Raw genomic sequence first — 15,517 nt, 5'->3', positions numbered from 1 at the left:
GCAACTCAATTAAACTTCATAAAAAGCAGTAGGCAAGCCTTGCTAACCCCATTTCACCACAACACTCAAGTGGTTTGTCCTGGGTTTCCCAGTAAATTGGTGGTGATAAGGGCAGGGAAAAAGAAAAGCTCCACCTGAAAGTGAGGATTGAGTTTTACTGTCCTGTATCCCACACACATCCTGCCTGGAAACACCGACACCTCCAAGCTGGGCATCAGGGAAATGCAACTGCAGAAAATGAGAGATTTTAAGAGAATCAGACAACTCCTGGTTGACTTCAGACTCTTTAAAAAAGATAAAGCAGAAAAACCTCCAGTGTCCACACCAGGATTAACAAGATTTTAGCAACAAAATCAAAGCAGCACAATTTTCCTGCTTTTTCCAAAACAGCCAAGCCCTAAAATCGCTCATTCAGAGAAAAGGAGATGCACCACTCTCCTTTTTGTTGGAAAGCTCCAGTGCACAACACACAACTCGAGGGCTCCTGACATTACAATGCAAAGCAAGGAAAAACCACGAGCCAAGAGGAGCCAGGTCCCAGTTTCCCATTCCAAGACATCGCAGCTCACTGGCAGCACAGTGCCTTTTGGTGCCAATTTAGTTTAAAAACCATATTTCCAACAACGTTTTTCATGCCTCACTCGCTACTAAAGTCGGAATCAAAGTCAACAAAAAATAGCTATTGTATGGCAACAGGCCCAAAAGCTTTTTTTTAATTAACGTAAGATTCTTAAACTGCTTTCAGTGAACTTATAACAGAGGCCTTGAGATGCCAGGGCACCTATGGGGAGGTTATCCAAGATGTCAATGTTTAATGTGATCCAAAGAGGTCTCCCATTACAGGGGACACTGCTGAAGCCAAAGCCTGAGAAGTGCCCATCTATTAAAGGCAGGGAAGTTCTTTCTCTTGAGCAGTTTCCTTTAAATCCCAAGTCCCTGGGAAAACTGGTGCATTACTAAGAGCTGCTACATGCTCTGGGGGGAAGCAGGTGGAAACAAACCCATGGCAGAGCTGGAAGAATTGAAAACCAGGACCCATGGCCTGGCTTCCTACGAGTCATTCCCACAGCAAACCACGGATTTCTCCCCCCACACGGCACAAATCAGCCATCCTCATCTCCTGATCCTGCTCTGTGTTCTCAGCTAGAAAGATCAGCTGGAAAAAAAGCCAAGCCCCAAAACCACGGAGCATCCTCGTGCTCCCTGGGTTCCCCCTCAGCAGCTCCTCCCTGGCTGTGGGTGAAGTGTCCCAAGGTTACACACAGGAGTAACCACCCTGAGTAACCCTGGTGTGACCACACACTCCTCTCACTGCAGGGAACCTTCCACCCAAACAACTTTCACGCCAGAAATTACCGAGCTTTTCTCGATGAGCAAAGCGACCAAACCCTCGTGATGGCATCACTCGGAATTCCTGAAGAGAACCTAAAGAGGGATTTAAAGGCACCACCCTGCTTCTCATCCCCAAACTGGGCTCTGTGGCCCCCAGGATTCCCAGGTGTGCTCTTCCCACATCCTCCTCCCCAGCCTGTCCCAGGAGATGTTCCCTGGGAGGTTTCTGGCAGGTCTCTGCTCTGCTCTCCCGGAGTTTCTCAGGAGTTGGGTGGAAAGTACCTGCTCTGCTCATCGCAAGACAAAGAAAGACACAAAGCTTTAAATTCTCCTAATCCAGGGAATTTAGGAGTACACAGCACAGGAGGCTGTAATTCAGGGCTGGAGCATCATTATTAATCAACTTTTTCTTGTGGGCAGCACAGATGACACGTGGAAGCTTTTTTCATTTTTCTCTTCTTTTTCCATCAGAAAAAAAGGAATTGTCAGTTTAAGTCAAATAATCCTTGGCACAAAAAGGACTGGGCGGGGAAAGTCATTTGGTTTTTGAGATGAGGGAGTTGCTGGTTTACCTTTTACATTCACTATTTGTCCTTCCTCAGATCCAACTAATTCTCAGAATAACTGCTCATTAATAATTCCAGTTTATGGGACTACTCAGGTATTCCTCATTCACCGTGTCAGCAGCCCGTGGAATTAAGTGAAATTCATTTGCCAAGACAAAATAAGCTTCTTTTACAAATTTGTACCAGAACACAGACAGAAGTGAACTGCAGGGAAATACCTGAAAAGTTCAACCTGACTCTGTATTTTAGAACACGTTTTATCTAGATGGAGATTTTTCAGGATTTACAAAGTAAGCACTTTGCACTCCATGGAACACATGGCCCTATTCCAGAGTAGCTGAAACCTTCCTGAGGATGCTCCAGCACTCACTACCAGTCACCAGTGGCGTTCTGAGAGCACCAGCAGAGCAGATCTGCTCTCTGGGAGAGCAGAATTCCAACCTGAAAGAAAAGCCAATCCAGTCACTCAAGGCGCTATAGCAGAGGGTGCCTTTGGTAATCAAGGAACAAACAACTGAGCAGTTTTCAGGAGAAGTCCTGAGCAAGAAGGGAAGCTCTGCAGGCTGCAGGTCACCCTACGTGGTGTCACACGTCCCCGAGCCCGGCCTGAAGTTGGAGCAAAGCACACGGAATGAAAAGGGAAGTTTAGTCCTGCACGAGGCCACCACAGGCCTTGGAGATGCAAGTCTGAGCACAGAAAGGAACCCAGTTTTAATCAAAGGCTTTCAGATAAAGATACCAGCACCTCTTTTCCCCGTATCTAAAATGTCTGATGCTACACTGCCTTCTCCTCTGCACATTCCCTGGCCACCCCTGTTCCAGCAAAGAGGGAATTCTACACATGCAACAATGATGACAATCCCCAGGCCCGCTCTCCCTAGTTCCACTCCTCAGAAGAGTTGTGACACTGCTGAGCCTGACCACAAGCAGCACCTGAAGCCTGTAGGAAGTGTCTGTATTTATGGGGGGGTAGGAGACACATCAGCTCTCACTCAAAAGAAGTCAAAATGTGCCCTAAGACACAGAGCTAGAGATTCCTGTCCTGTATCGATCGCAGTTCTCTTGGATGTAAATGAGTAATTCTTGGTAACCGACAGATTTCAGCGTTTTGGTGTCAGGTTTGGTTCCGAATCCTTGGTTGTGTGGGGAATTTTTTCCTTCTTTAGGCTGTAACACACCCCAGAACCCCCCACATGCTCCCATCTAATAAAGAACCCAAACAGACCCGGTTTTGAAAAGGGCCAAAACCAGGCGGGAACAAACGCATCCTCAGATCCATCAAAGAAATCATTTATACCGAGGGGAAAGTCACATAACCAAAATAAACAGCAAGCCCATTGTGCGGAGTGGCCCTGCCACCGTTCCGACAACACAGACTCTATTCCAGGCTGAATCCAACATCACAAGGAAAATAAGCCCAAGGTACAAACAGCGTGCCCTCGCCTCCCGTCCCGCAGGGATGCGGGGCTCAAGGTCACGCCGGGGGATGCGGAGAGGGGCGCGGGGCTGCCCCGTCCCGGGGCTGGCGGAGGAGGCGAGTGTGGAAGTTTATGAGCTCATCAGGATGGTTGTACCATTACATCAGAGGCAATTATAAATGGCCAAGAGCAGGGGATGGGGAGCCAATCAGATCACAGATGGGATGTCAACCTAAGACCAACTGTCTCCTGGCTTTGACAGAAGGATTTTACCTCCATAATTCAAATCCCAAACCCAAGCGATCCGCACTCGCTGCTCCCATCGCCCAGCTCCCCGCCAGCGCTCCCGCCCCGGCCCGCGGCCCCTCCGCCCGCCCCGCGGCCCCGCCGGCCCCTCGCGGCCCTGCCCGCCCCACCGGACCCCGCCGCGGGCCGCGGGACCCCCCCGGGGCGGCGCCGGGGGTCGCGGGGCCGCGGGAAGGCGGCGGCGCTACCGGGGCCACGCGTTGTCCCGGGCGCGCCCTTCGCCGCCCCGGCCCCCCGCGCCCGGCCCCGCCGGGGCCTCGCCGCCCGCCCCGACCCGCGGGCCCCCGGCAGAGCCCCCCGGGGCGGCGGGGAGCCCGGCGGCGGCGGCCCGGGAGCCCCGCACAAAGGCCGGGGAGGAGGAGGAAGGGAAGGCGGCGAGGCAGCCATTTTAGAGCAAGCGAGCAGCACAGACAATGGCAGCGCCCGGCAGCGCCGGCCCGGCGGGGGGAACCCGCGGGAGAGCCGCCGCCGCCGCCCCGAGCCCCGCGCCCCCCGCCCGGCCCCGTGCCCGGCCCCCCCCACGCGGCCCGGCCGGTACCTGCTGGCTCCTGCCGAGGCTCTGTCCCCCGCCGCCGCTGCTCCCGGGGCTCATGGGCGCGTGGTGGCTCCTCGGCGGGGCCCCGCCGGCCGCTGCCCAGCCCTGGCCGCTGCCCCCGCCGTACTGCGAGACCATGTCGGCGGCGCCCTTGGCGGCGGCCGCCCCGTCCTGCGGCCCGGCGCTATAGTCGCCCCCGGGGTACCCCTGGTAGGCGCGGGCGGAGCTGGGGGAGGTGAGGAGCTGGTTGAGGGTGGGGGTGGCCGTGGGCTGCGGGGTGGTGCCCCCTCCTCCCGCGCCGCCGGCGGCCGAGGGACCCATGACCCCGAAGCGCTGCTGCTGCTGCTGGAAGGCGGCGGCGGCAGCGGCGGCCGCGGGGGACTTGGCGGCCGGCGGCGCGGAGCCCCGGGGGGAGCTCAGGGCGTAGGCCTGGGGGGGAGGCGGGTAGGAGCCGGCGCTGCGCCCGGCCGCGTAGTAGGAGTTGTACTGGTGGTTGGGGAAGCCGTGCTCGGCCCCGGCGCCGTGCGAGTTCTGCGGAGGGGGCGGCCCCGCGGGGGCTCCCGCCGGCCCCGGGTAGTTCTGCTCCAGGCCCCCGCTCTGCAGCGCTGCCATGCCAGGGCTTTGTTGTCCGCCATGTTGGTGGAAGGCAGCGGCGGCGCCCCGGCCGTAGGGCTGCCCGAAGCCGTAGGCTGGCGGGGGCAAGGCGGCCGGGTGGGAAGGGGGCGGCTGCTGCTGCGGCGGCGGCGGCGGCTGCGGCGCCCCCACCCCGTCGCTGCCGCCGCCGCCGCCGCCACCGGGCGGCTCCGGGAGGTTATTGTTCAGGGTGGCGGCGGCGGCGGGCCTGGGGCCCGGGTTCCCGTTCGAGCTCTTCAGGTCGGACTCGGCCCCTGCGCCCCCTCCGTTGCTCTCGGCCCCGTCCTGCAGCTCCTTCCCCGACGGGCCCTCGCTCTCCGCCTGCTTCTCGCCGCGCTCCGCCGCCGCCGCCTCACCCCCCGCCTCCTCCGGGGGACAATCCCGCTGCTGCGCCTCCGCTTTCTTCAGCTCGGATGGAGCCGGGGCGCCCAGGCTGCTGGCGGCGGCGGGGGCGACCTGAGCAGCCATGATCCCCCCCCTCCCCACCCGGCCACCCCCCCCGGACCGGTCCCCCCGAGCTGCTCCCTGCCTGGCCGGCCGGCGTGAGGCCTCGCTGCTCTGCTCTCCCCGCTCAGGCGGCGGCGGGCGGCTCTTCAGGGCAGCGGGGGCTCATTCCCCCCCGGCCTGCTCGGCGAGGCGGGGAGGGCTCCGCTGGGCTGGGCTTCCCGGGGCCTGGCCCCGCTGTACCTCCTCGGTTGCAGCCGGCGGAGAAAGGGGAGGAGGAGGGAGTGGGGGGGAAGGAGGAGGAAAGGGGGGGTGGGGGGGGACCCGGGACGGGGCTCCCGGTGCGGGAGAAGCGGGAGGGAGGGAGGGGGGACACGGCGGGCGGGCGGGCGCCGTCCCCGGAGCGGGGCCGAGCGGCGGCGGGGCCGGGCTGGGCGAGCTCCGACTCTGCTCGGCCGAGCGGGCTCAGTCCGACACGAGGCTCAGCGCTGCCATTTTACCCAGCGCCGCGGCCGCCTGCCAAACCCGGAGCGGAGCGCAGCCCGGCCCGGAGCGGAGCCTCCCCCCCGTCACAAAGGAGGAGCGGGCCGGCCCCGGCCGCCGCCGGCGCGGAGCTGCCGCCCGCAAAACCCGCGGCGGATCGGCGGAGCCGGGGGCCGGGGGGCAGCGCTCCCCCGCCGCGGCCGGAGCCGCCCGGGGCGATCCCCGGGGGCAGCGGGCGATGTCCCGCGGCCGGAGCCCTCCGGGGGCGTGCTGGCCGCTCGGCGGCCGCAGGCCCTGGGGTTTCTGCCCGTGGGTTACCCAAGCGCCTCTTCTTTGTCCCTAGAAATTCCATTTAGAATTAAGCCCTCTGCGAACTGTTAGCGGTTGTCATTTCCTCTCCGCTTGGCCGTGTCCCTCTGGAAAAGGCGTTGGCGGCGCGCCAGGGCTGTGACTGCACGCGCGGACAATCCAAGAAAGTCCGGCTCCCCGCTCCTGCCAAGGCGAGGGCGGTGGGCACGGAACCAGGAATTCCCAGATCCAAAACCACCTGAGCGCATCTAGACACAACACGATGTTGGGCAATGGGACAGGATGCGCTGGCAGTCAGAGCCCAACGCCGTGCTGGAGCTCCCCGGCTGTCAAGAGGTGAACTGGGAATTGGGCCATGCTCTTCTGCAACCCTTTCAGACCCAGATTCCCACCTCCACCATCCCCGAGGCCTTGGCAGAGCGGTAAGAGGGAGGAGAGCAATGTACCTGGAGCTCCGTCCTGGACGTAGCCTGGCCTGTGCCAGCGGGGTCTGAACCTGCCTGTTTAACTTCAGATGGTGCAGGGCTGCAGCAGGGCGCGGGAGGGACAAAAAGATGAGTTACTTGGGTTATAAACACCAAGTTCTCAGAAATCAGGACGTGGAAGTCTGGTAAAAATGGCAGGCATGCTGTGGGTTAGGCCTGGGTCCCGTGTACTGGTGTTCCACTGGAATATGGAAATACTTGGAAAAAATGAAGTTGAAGTAAATACAGCTTTAAGATGAGAGAAAATATCAGAAAACGGTGGGTGGGGAGCCGAAAAAGAGACTCTGAGGTCTGAGGCTGCCATTTTAGAAATCACCATAGGACGGATAATGTGGCAGAAGTGACCCCTGTGCGGTGACAACAATCAGGGCTCGGCCCCAGCCCGGCAGCCAGCGGGACACAGCACAAGGAATCCCACCGGAACGGAGCAAACGCGAGTCCAGCGCAGGAGGCAAAGCCCTGGGCAGCAGGACTGGGTCCCTGCCAGCACCGTGTGCCTGCTGGGGATCGAGTGAAGGTGTCAGTGTCTGCTGACAGCAACTCAGCCCTCACACCCATTACAAAACTTACCATATGAAATATTTATCATCTAGAGTGCAGGTGGCGGAACAAAGGGGTTATTCCAAAGCTGGAAAGTGGGAGGGGAGGTGGGATACGGTGATAAATAGCAAAATTCTAAATGTTTTCTAGAGCAACAAACTGCCCCTCAGACAAAGCACCTTTGCCATTTCTCAGCCTGCACAGTTGACTGTGCAACATGCAGCAGATCCCACCCAGCAAAGTGGCTGGTCAGCCCTTCTCCTCAGCAGTAAATAAACTATTAGGAAAAAAATGGGTAATAAATGATGATATTGGTATTCTGATTGTTTTGAGGCCTTCACAAGGGTTGGAGCCCCAGTACAATGCTGAAATCTCACATGGGAGGCCCTGTGGCTTTAGTGAGATGTGTGTGGACCACAGAGCACAAAAAACACCAAGATACTCTTCTTTGGAAGAGTTTGGAAACTGTGGAATGTGCTAGAATGAAAATCTCATCAGAGGAGTTATTTGATGAAATCCTGGGCTCTGGAAAGACAAAGGAGATGAGGGGGAAGGTTCCTCCAATATCAGGCTGGACTCTCAGAAGTGAAGCCTGGTATTCTGTTCATGTCCCTGGTGCCCCACTGCACCAAAACACTGTTCCTTGGGTGTTTCATCTGCACTAAACTTAAAAAAGCACAAAGTGCAGAGAATTCTGCCGTTCAATCCCAGAACCATCCCAAGCACCCACGTCCCCAGCCCCAAAGATGTCTAGTTCAGGGAGCAAAGCCCCACCATGTCACAGAGCATCACCAAAAGTTTAACCACTTCACTTCAGGAGCCTGGGAAGCAGCTCGGGTGCATCCAGGCAAAGATCCCGAACTCACACCTCTCTACCTGTGTCCGTCTTTTGGAGCCGCCTCCAAGGAGCACTATGTCAGACTATGAAACCCGGTGTTGATAGTAATGTGAAAAGCAGCCTGGATTCCCCAGCCACCCACACAATGAGGAGACACTCACTTTACCAAATGTTTGTGAAAGCTGCAGCAGATTTTGGAATACGCCTCATCAATGAGGCCCTGGCACTTTACTCGATACTGAGGCATTCAGTGAGTTCCCAGCCATGAGGACTGGGAGGCAGATGACAGCACAGTTCTTAACAACATTGCCACCTAAGAGCCGAAAATCCTCTCGCCAGTCCCGCCCGTCCCGGGATGTCGCGACCATCCGTGGGGACCGGCAGCGACTTTTCCCTGTGGCACATCCTCACTTTTCGCAGCCGGAGCCATCCGTGCTCCCTTGGCCGTGTCCCCAAGAGCCGAGCACGCTTCCCTCAGCCCGGCCCGGCTCCTGCCTCTCAGATAGGCTGGGAAAGCAGCGCTCACATGGCACTGCAGGCCACCGCCACCGCGCTGCCTCCTCCTGACTGGAAGTCTCCTTCATGAAGGTGGCCGTGCCATTTAACCCAGCACTAAGGCAGTTTAGGAAACCTGGTCTAGATTAGAGTACTAGAAACAGGAGTAGTGTCTCCCCCCTCCACGAAAAAAAAAAAAAATCGGGCTCTGCCAACTGTGTGATGGCAAATATGGACTGAATCGTTGACATGGAAACCGGACTAAAGTCAGCGCTGCCTCGGCTCAGCTCGCACACACAAGTTATCATTATCCAGCCTTTCCCTGGCTACAAACACGGACTGGATCCGGCTGCCGGAGCCGGCTGCAGCTCCCGTGATAAAGTCTGAAGGAGGCAGAGCGGAGGGAGCTGGGCAGGAAGGGATGGAGCTGTGCGGGGAAGGATGCTCTTCCAGCGCTCCGAGAGGCACGGCGTGCGGGGATGTGCACGCTGGACCCGAGAACAAGAGACCCATCTATTATAACCCATGGGGCGCCCTGCAAAAGATGGAATGGAGCCGGGAGGGCTATTGCCTGCGCCTCGGCTTCTCTTCTAGGGTTTTTGCTCAAGAAAATCACATTTCCTGTCAATATGTTTATATTTGCCCAGCCTATTCCTTGCAGTGTTTAGGCTGCCGTTGTATCTGGGTTAAGCACTCTCCTCGCGGCTCCATCGCTGCTAAGATTGACATTATTTGAATTATTTGTTTGCTGAGCATCATGCGAGACAACGCTCACTTATCCACTTCAACATAATGCTAAAATACTGTATAATGTCGCTTTCTGGGGAGACACAATGGCTCTGCGCTGTGAGTGCCAGGCGAAGGTAACTCTGTCCCTTCTCTGAATGCAGCAGCTCCAAGGCAGGCGTGGATTTTCCGGGGGTTTTGCTGCTTCCCACGCCAGGTTCCCCCGGGCAGGGAGCGAGCCCCGGCCCGGCCGCCCCGCGAGAGCCCGCTGGTAACATCTGACAGCGAGCTGCGAAACTTTGGATGCATTTTAAGGCAGGAAAGTGGACTCGGCCTGACTCGAGGAAATGCATTATTTTAGCAGCGCTGGCGAGGAGGAGGAAAAAGCGAAGCGGAGTTTGCGGAGGGGAAGGGACGCGGGAGCGCAGCCCCCGAGCATCCTGCGCGACCCCCGGGACATCGGGGCTGCTGCCACGCGTGTCCCACGCCCCGCCGCCCCGGCCCGCAGCCGAGCCAAGCCACGGGGGGAAAAGCAGGACAGCGCAAGTTTTGGGGGCGCAAATGTGGAGATACGGGGCTGAAGGAGGAGAGCAGCGCTCACCCTGCAGTGAGAGTAAGGGTGGGGGTGGAATTCAGTAATTCCAGGGAAAATTGGGGGATATTGGGAAGGGGAGGAAAACGATAATGAAGTGCGGGGAAAAACGAACCCCGTTTATTCTGTAGCCGGGGGTGCACCCCGGCTGCCCTCGGACAGCAGCTCCGGTGCGCTCGGGGAAGGAAGAGTAAATCTACTTAAAAAAAAAAAAAATAAAAAAAGGGCAAAAAATAAAATCAAAACGCGGAGCGGAGTTTGCAAAAACCCCTGCACTGGATCCGGAGCCAGCAGTCTGTTTTCCCTGAATCCCACCAGATTTGGGAGCTCTCGGGTGGGCTGGCACAGCAACAACATTCTGCTGCGAACCCCACTGTGAAGAGTTAAAACAAGGGGGAAAAAAAAGGCTTTTAAAGCTGCGAAAAGAGAAAGATCTGAACTCTGGGCCTGGATTTTCCCACTGAAGGAAAACTTATTGTGTTTCAAATCCTTGGGACCTGGCGATGCCGTGCGGGAGGGGTCAGCAGCAGGTTCTCCTGTCTGGAAAAAGCTGTCCCTCGGCCTTTCCCCCACCTCGGCGCCCCTTTTCAGTGGGGTGTAAAAAAACACATCCCCTCCCGTGAAAAATCTACCTTCCTAAAGTGTATTTTTAGAGAAGTTTGAGTTCAGGCGTCATGACTGGGGATGGGGGGTGCTGCGGGAGAGGCAGGCGCTGAGAAAGAAGGTTTTTTCCCCCTTTTCATCAAGCTCTGCCATTTTCCCGAGGCAGGGAGGGAGCGAGGGAGGGAGAGCGGAGCGACAGACAGCGCTGGCGAGGAAGTTTCTCACGGCAACTGCGGGCTGGATCGGGAACGGAGCCTTTTGTTCCCGGCAAGTTCAGCAGGAGAGAGAGTTGGAGCCTGCTGGAGAGAAAAACCAGCGGAGAAATAAAATGGAGGGAAGTAGGGAGAGAGGAGAGAGAGCTGGGCTGAGATGAACTGCAGAGCACCGCGCTCGGGTGTGCGCGGCATTTATTTAGAAAGTTGGTGTGGTAGCCTGAGGCAGAAATCCCTCGTTAAGTGCATGGGAATGAGTGAGAGACCCAAGGACACGCAGTGCTGGGCAGGAAGTGGAATTTTCCAAGGGGTTCACATCCTTCGGAGCTCTTTTTGCCAAGATTAGCTCTCCTCGCTCGCTGAAGGCTGCCTCCTAGAGACACCAGGGAAAAGGCCTTAAAAATGTGGCGTGCTCTAGGCCTGTCTAAACGGAATAATTAAAGGTTGGGGACACCCTGCCTTAGGGATTACAGAAGCCCAGATGTAATCTGGGGTACTGCCCTGCCTCCCCTCTGTGTCCCTTTCTCCCCAGTGAGTGTTGAAACACGGGGCACTGTGACCGTGATCTCGGAATGGGGTGAAAAGTCACCTAAAACCCAGCCCCCCCTCGATTTAATGCTTAGACACACATCCAGTACATCCCATATTCATATCCACAATTGGTTTTATCACCCTGCACACGCCGCAGACCCAGAATGTGAAATAAACTTGTCTGAATTAACCCCCAAATCGCTGACAAACATCCATCCCTTTAGCAGGAAAGGGAGCAGAACTTCAATCCCCTCATTATTTGTACGCTCTGTCCAGGTGGAATTAAAAAGCCAGAGCTTGATCACGAGGAGAGCGAATTTTTCAGCGCAAGTTTGGGGTTTAGCGAGGCGTCCCGACAATACGGTTTGATTAAAAATGTTCATCACCTCGTGCCTTCGGGCAGGGCACGGGAGGAGCTGCGGTGCCCGGTGGGAGCGCGGCGTGGCTGTGACAGCAGCTCGGGGAGGCAGCACGAGGGAAAGCCGGCTTCGGGATTTAAACGTGCTTTTCCACTCCGGCCATGCGGGAGGGAGAGCCTGAGTTGGGGGAGAAATAAATAAATAATGGGGAAAAGGCTTCGCGTGGAGCTCAGAAGCGACCTCTGTGGCTGCCGGGGACTGAAGTTCAAGAGCCCCGGGCTGGGAGCGCGGAGCAGACGCGGCTCGGGCAAATCCAGCGGCAGCAGGAATGGAGAAGGGGGCTCGGGGGTCGGGGCTGCCCCCCCCGGGAAGCGCCGTCCTGGCCGGGTGGGAGCGGTCCCACCCCCACCGGAGCGAGCTCCGCGCTGCCCGAGCCGTGCCCGGTGCCGGTGCCCCCCGGAGCTGGAGGCGGCCGTGCCCTGCCCGGGCCGGGCCGGGGGTCGGGGCGCGCCCCGGGGCAGCGGCGGTCCCAGGGAGCCGCCCCGCACCGGGACCTCCGCGGGCCTGGGAAAGTTTAACAGGGAAACGTCAGGAAGCATCAGGCAGGAATTTCAGCGCATCCCGTGTTTTATGGTGGCGTTAACTTTTACATATTGGGAGTAATTAGCAGCGAGGCTGCTAAAAACAGATTTAAATTACCGGCCCCCTCCCCCCTTTCTCTCCTTTCCCAAAATGGTCCAAATCCGGTTTACCTCTGACTCGACCCCCACCGGGACAGAGGTGAGAGCACAAGCCCCACGGTTTGTCCATGCAGGCAGGAAAACACATTAAAACCCGCATATTAATTAACAGGTCAAATAAAATACATATAATTTTGCGACGGTTATTTTGGGTTCTGTCCCCCCCCCAACTTTGTTTTAGTAAAGTGGGGAAACATACAGAAACCTTCCTTGCAGTTGATGCTTTTTTTTTTTTTCCAAACGGAGCCCAGATGCTGGTCAGGATTAAGGTTACACCAAACACATTCTACATTGCCATTTTCCAAACAGAATAAAGCAGATGGAAAAGATGGAAGAGGATAAAGCAGGAACGGAGCAGCACTGAAAACTGCAAGCCCTGCACTAACGCTGAGAGGAGTGAGCTGGGATGCCAGGAGAGGCAGAAAGAAAGAAAGCAGGCGTAGCGCCGCTGCATATCACATTCCTCACGGTTAAAATGAGTATCTTTAATTAAACAGCTGTCAGAATTTGGGCTTTAAACCTTATATTTAAAACGGGAGGAGGAAATTGAGCTGCAGCTGATCACTGCGTCTCCTCAGGGCTCAGTCCTAGGAGATGTGAAAGCCACTGGCCGGGGGCCATCGGAGTACTTAAGTCTCTGAGTAATTTTAAACATCAGCAGCCCCGGTGATTTTAAGGATCTACTCCCTTAAAGTTAGCCATGCACTCAGCACTTTGCAGGATCCGCCCAGCACACTCAGAGCAGCTCTGAGCTCCAGAACATGAGGATCTGCACATCTGAGAAACAAAGAAAATCCTCTTTTCAATAGGCTAAACATTTCTCCTTTATTTCTAAGACACCAGTTCGTCCATACTGGGAAATTGGATCGGACTGGAATAAAATCTCAAGGGGAAGTTAGCAGAATCTGTGCTTATTTGCAAAATACCACCGTTTGACAAATTCAGATTTTAAGTGAAATTCTACAACAGTGGTTTACTCAGCACTGTGACTCAGTTCCATGATGTGCTTTGAAAATCTCTTGCAAAAACTGACTTTAAGAGATTTTGTTGGTAATATATAGGCACATGCACGACACAGAGAAGGAACACACAAACTATTAAATATTCATACTATGGGGAGAACACTTAGTAACGTCCCTTCATTCCAGCTGTACAAAGGCAGGCACAAATAACTGCTGAAAAAATGAATAACCCAAAACAATCGCAATATTCCACATAAACACGGTGTTGAGCAGCTTGCAAACATTGGCCAAGAAAGGGTCAAACAGAAATTGTCCTTATCTACCTTTCAACAGTCTGACATAAAAGCATAATTCCAATCTGAATTCTGTAATCAGCCCCCCGGGAGTGTTGGGACTTCCCACACACTCAGGTCCCTGTGTGGGGATGGGACTGATTTTCTGCTCCAGGCCTCCTCCCCGTCGAGCTCAAAGGGCTCAAACAGGCACCACAAGTGCCATTCTGTCAGAAACAAAAATCCAAACACCTTCTGCCCAGCTTTGCTGGGACTTTCAGAGTTCAGCTGTGGGACTGTGAAATGAGGTCATTTTTATCTATCAGTTATCTCTGCCTTGAGAAAGGCCCGTGATCACACCTCAGCAACAGCACTGCTGCTAGAGGCCGGGATATCACACACATGTTCACTAAAACAAAGCCATTGCAGAGCTCCCTCTGTAAAACTGAGCTCCAGATACATTGAAGAATGATAAAAAATATGTAATTTTCAAATATTTATAAAAGTATTGAGTATATCTGGCAAAACAACAAAAAACCAACTCCAAATCCAAACATTCAATGGTTGTTGCTTGCATCCCAATCTTTGGAATTAGATCCTGAGTGAAACGTGATCAGAAAGAGTCAGAGTCTTTACAGCTGTCAGAAAAAGTGAAATTAACAGTATTATGAAACAAAGTATTTAAAAATATTACTTTTCCCAGCTTCAGGAAACATAGTTAATGACCCCGGGTTTTCCTGTGCCTGGGTTCAGGCAGACACCGAGGGCCCTGCAGCTCATCCCGACCCTCTGCAATCAGTGCCTTGCTATTGTTTCACCTACCTGCTCTATTTTTAGCGAGTATTTTGTGCAGGACTGCCTCATACATGTGTGCAGAGTGCCCAGCACGCTTCGTGTTCTGTTTAAACACAGGCTGAGAGCAGTAAATACTGCTGAGGCAGCATGAGGAGCAGAACTTCTGCAGGGCAATGATGAGCCACAGGCTGCAACGAGCCCCTGGCACTTATCAGCATCCCACAGGATAACGGAGCCCTGGATCCATTGCTCAAGAAACTGCTCATTATCATTATGCTTTAAAGAACTCTGCAAATACTTCCAAATTTTTATTTTTTTTTTAACCTGTTTCATAGCCAAACCAAAACACCCACCAATAAACAAAATTCAACCAAAACATGAAGCACTACAGCTGAGTTGTGATGAAAATGAGTGAATTTATTTCCACCACTTCTAGAGGTACAAAAATAATCTAAATTTGCCATCCTATTAAGAGGAGAAAGGAAAAAACTCAAAGCCAAAGACAGTGAAAGTAATGTCCAGACAATAATAGGCTAATTAGCCTGACCTCAGTGAGATGCAAAACTTAAATTATTTTTCCTCATGAGGGGGGAAAAGATGTAGAGGAAAGTAGAGATAAAATACAACAAAGGTTGCAATCATGCCAGACAAAGCATGATGTCTTTCTTTGATAGGGCAGCAAATTTTTCTGGGTAAAGGAAGACACAGTAGATCTTACCCATCCCCAAATCAATAAAGTGTTTGTTCTGGTGCATCATGTAAAAATACCAATTAAATTGGAAAGTATGAAAGTCAGGGCAAGAGAAGTTTTGTGGGTAAAAAAATGACTAAAAATGCAGTGCCGGATTGTGCTGAAATGGGAAGTTTTGGGCTAGAGAGTGCTTTGAAAGCTCCTGCAGCTTTGGTCTCAGAACTGGTGCTACGGATGGGCTCTAAGTGACACGAGCACAAGGAACTGAAAAAGTGTTAATACAGGTGGTTCCTGACAACACCCTAAGGCATCAGTGCAGGAAACTGGAATATCCCAAATGAAGAACTGGATGAGGTTCTGGAACAGCACAGGAATCCTGAGGAATGGGCTGGTGGAATGCAGTAATAAGATTATTGCAAATCACAAGGCTGTTCACACAGGGACTGAGCCAAAACTGGGAATTCACCACAGTTAGCAGGGAAGGATGAAGACTCAGAAGTGTTATTTAGTCACAGAAATGAAAATGACAAATGGGATCTAAAGAGCAGGTAAGGCACATCCAGATGTTATGGCAACAGCTCTCTTACAGAATTTTGGGTACAGTTTCTGTTCAAGAATGACACATGAAAACTGGAATAATCACCGAGAAA

At 54.5% G+C, this 15,517-nt stretch overlaps 1 protein-coding gene and 1 long non-coding RNA gene across 3 annotated transcripts in view; one reads left to right on the top strand and one right to left on the bottom strand.

Moving 5' to 3' along the window:
- Nucleotides 1–5,328, bottom strand: part of ARID1A (AT-rich interaction domain 1A) — a 53,167-nt gene extending 47,839 nt beyond the window's left edge. The window contains exon 1 of one of the 2 annotated variants that reach the window (XM_086863357.1): nucleotides 4,161–5,328. In XM_086863357.1, coding sequence (XP_086719483.1) covers nucleotides 4,161–5,258 — 1,098 coding nt within the window. In that variant the 5' untranslated portion in view covers nucleotides 5,259–5,328. The remainder of the gene's footprint in view (nucleotides 1–4,160) is intronic. The other variant, XM_086863356.1, reaches the window with a different exon arrangement.
- On the top strand, nucleotides 4,200–14,566 carry LOC147649289 (uncharacterized). The gene is made up of 2 exons (XR_015279310.1): nucleotides 4,200–4,367; nucleotides 12,399–14,566. It is a non-coding gene; the product is annotated as an uncharacterized LOC147649289 (long non-coding RNA).
- Nucleotides 14,567–15,517: the final 951 nt, after the last annotated feature.

The sequence above is a fragment of the Cyanistes caeruleus genome, chromosome 26 (assembly GCF_971803275.1).
Source record: "Cyanistes caeruleus chromosome 26, bCyaCae1.hap1.1, whole genome shotgun sequence".
NCBI lineage: Eukaryota > Metazoa > Chordata > Aves > Passeriformes > Paridae > Cyanistes > Cyanistes caeruleus.
This window is presented reverse-complemented; position numbering and strand designations above follow the sequence as displayed.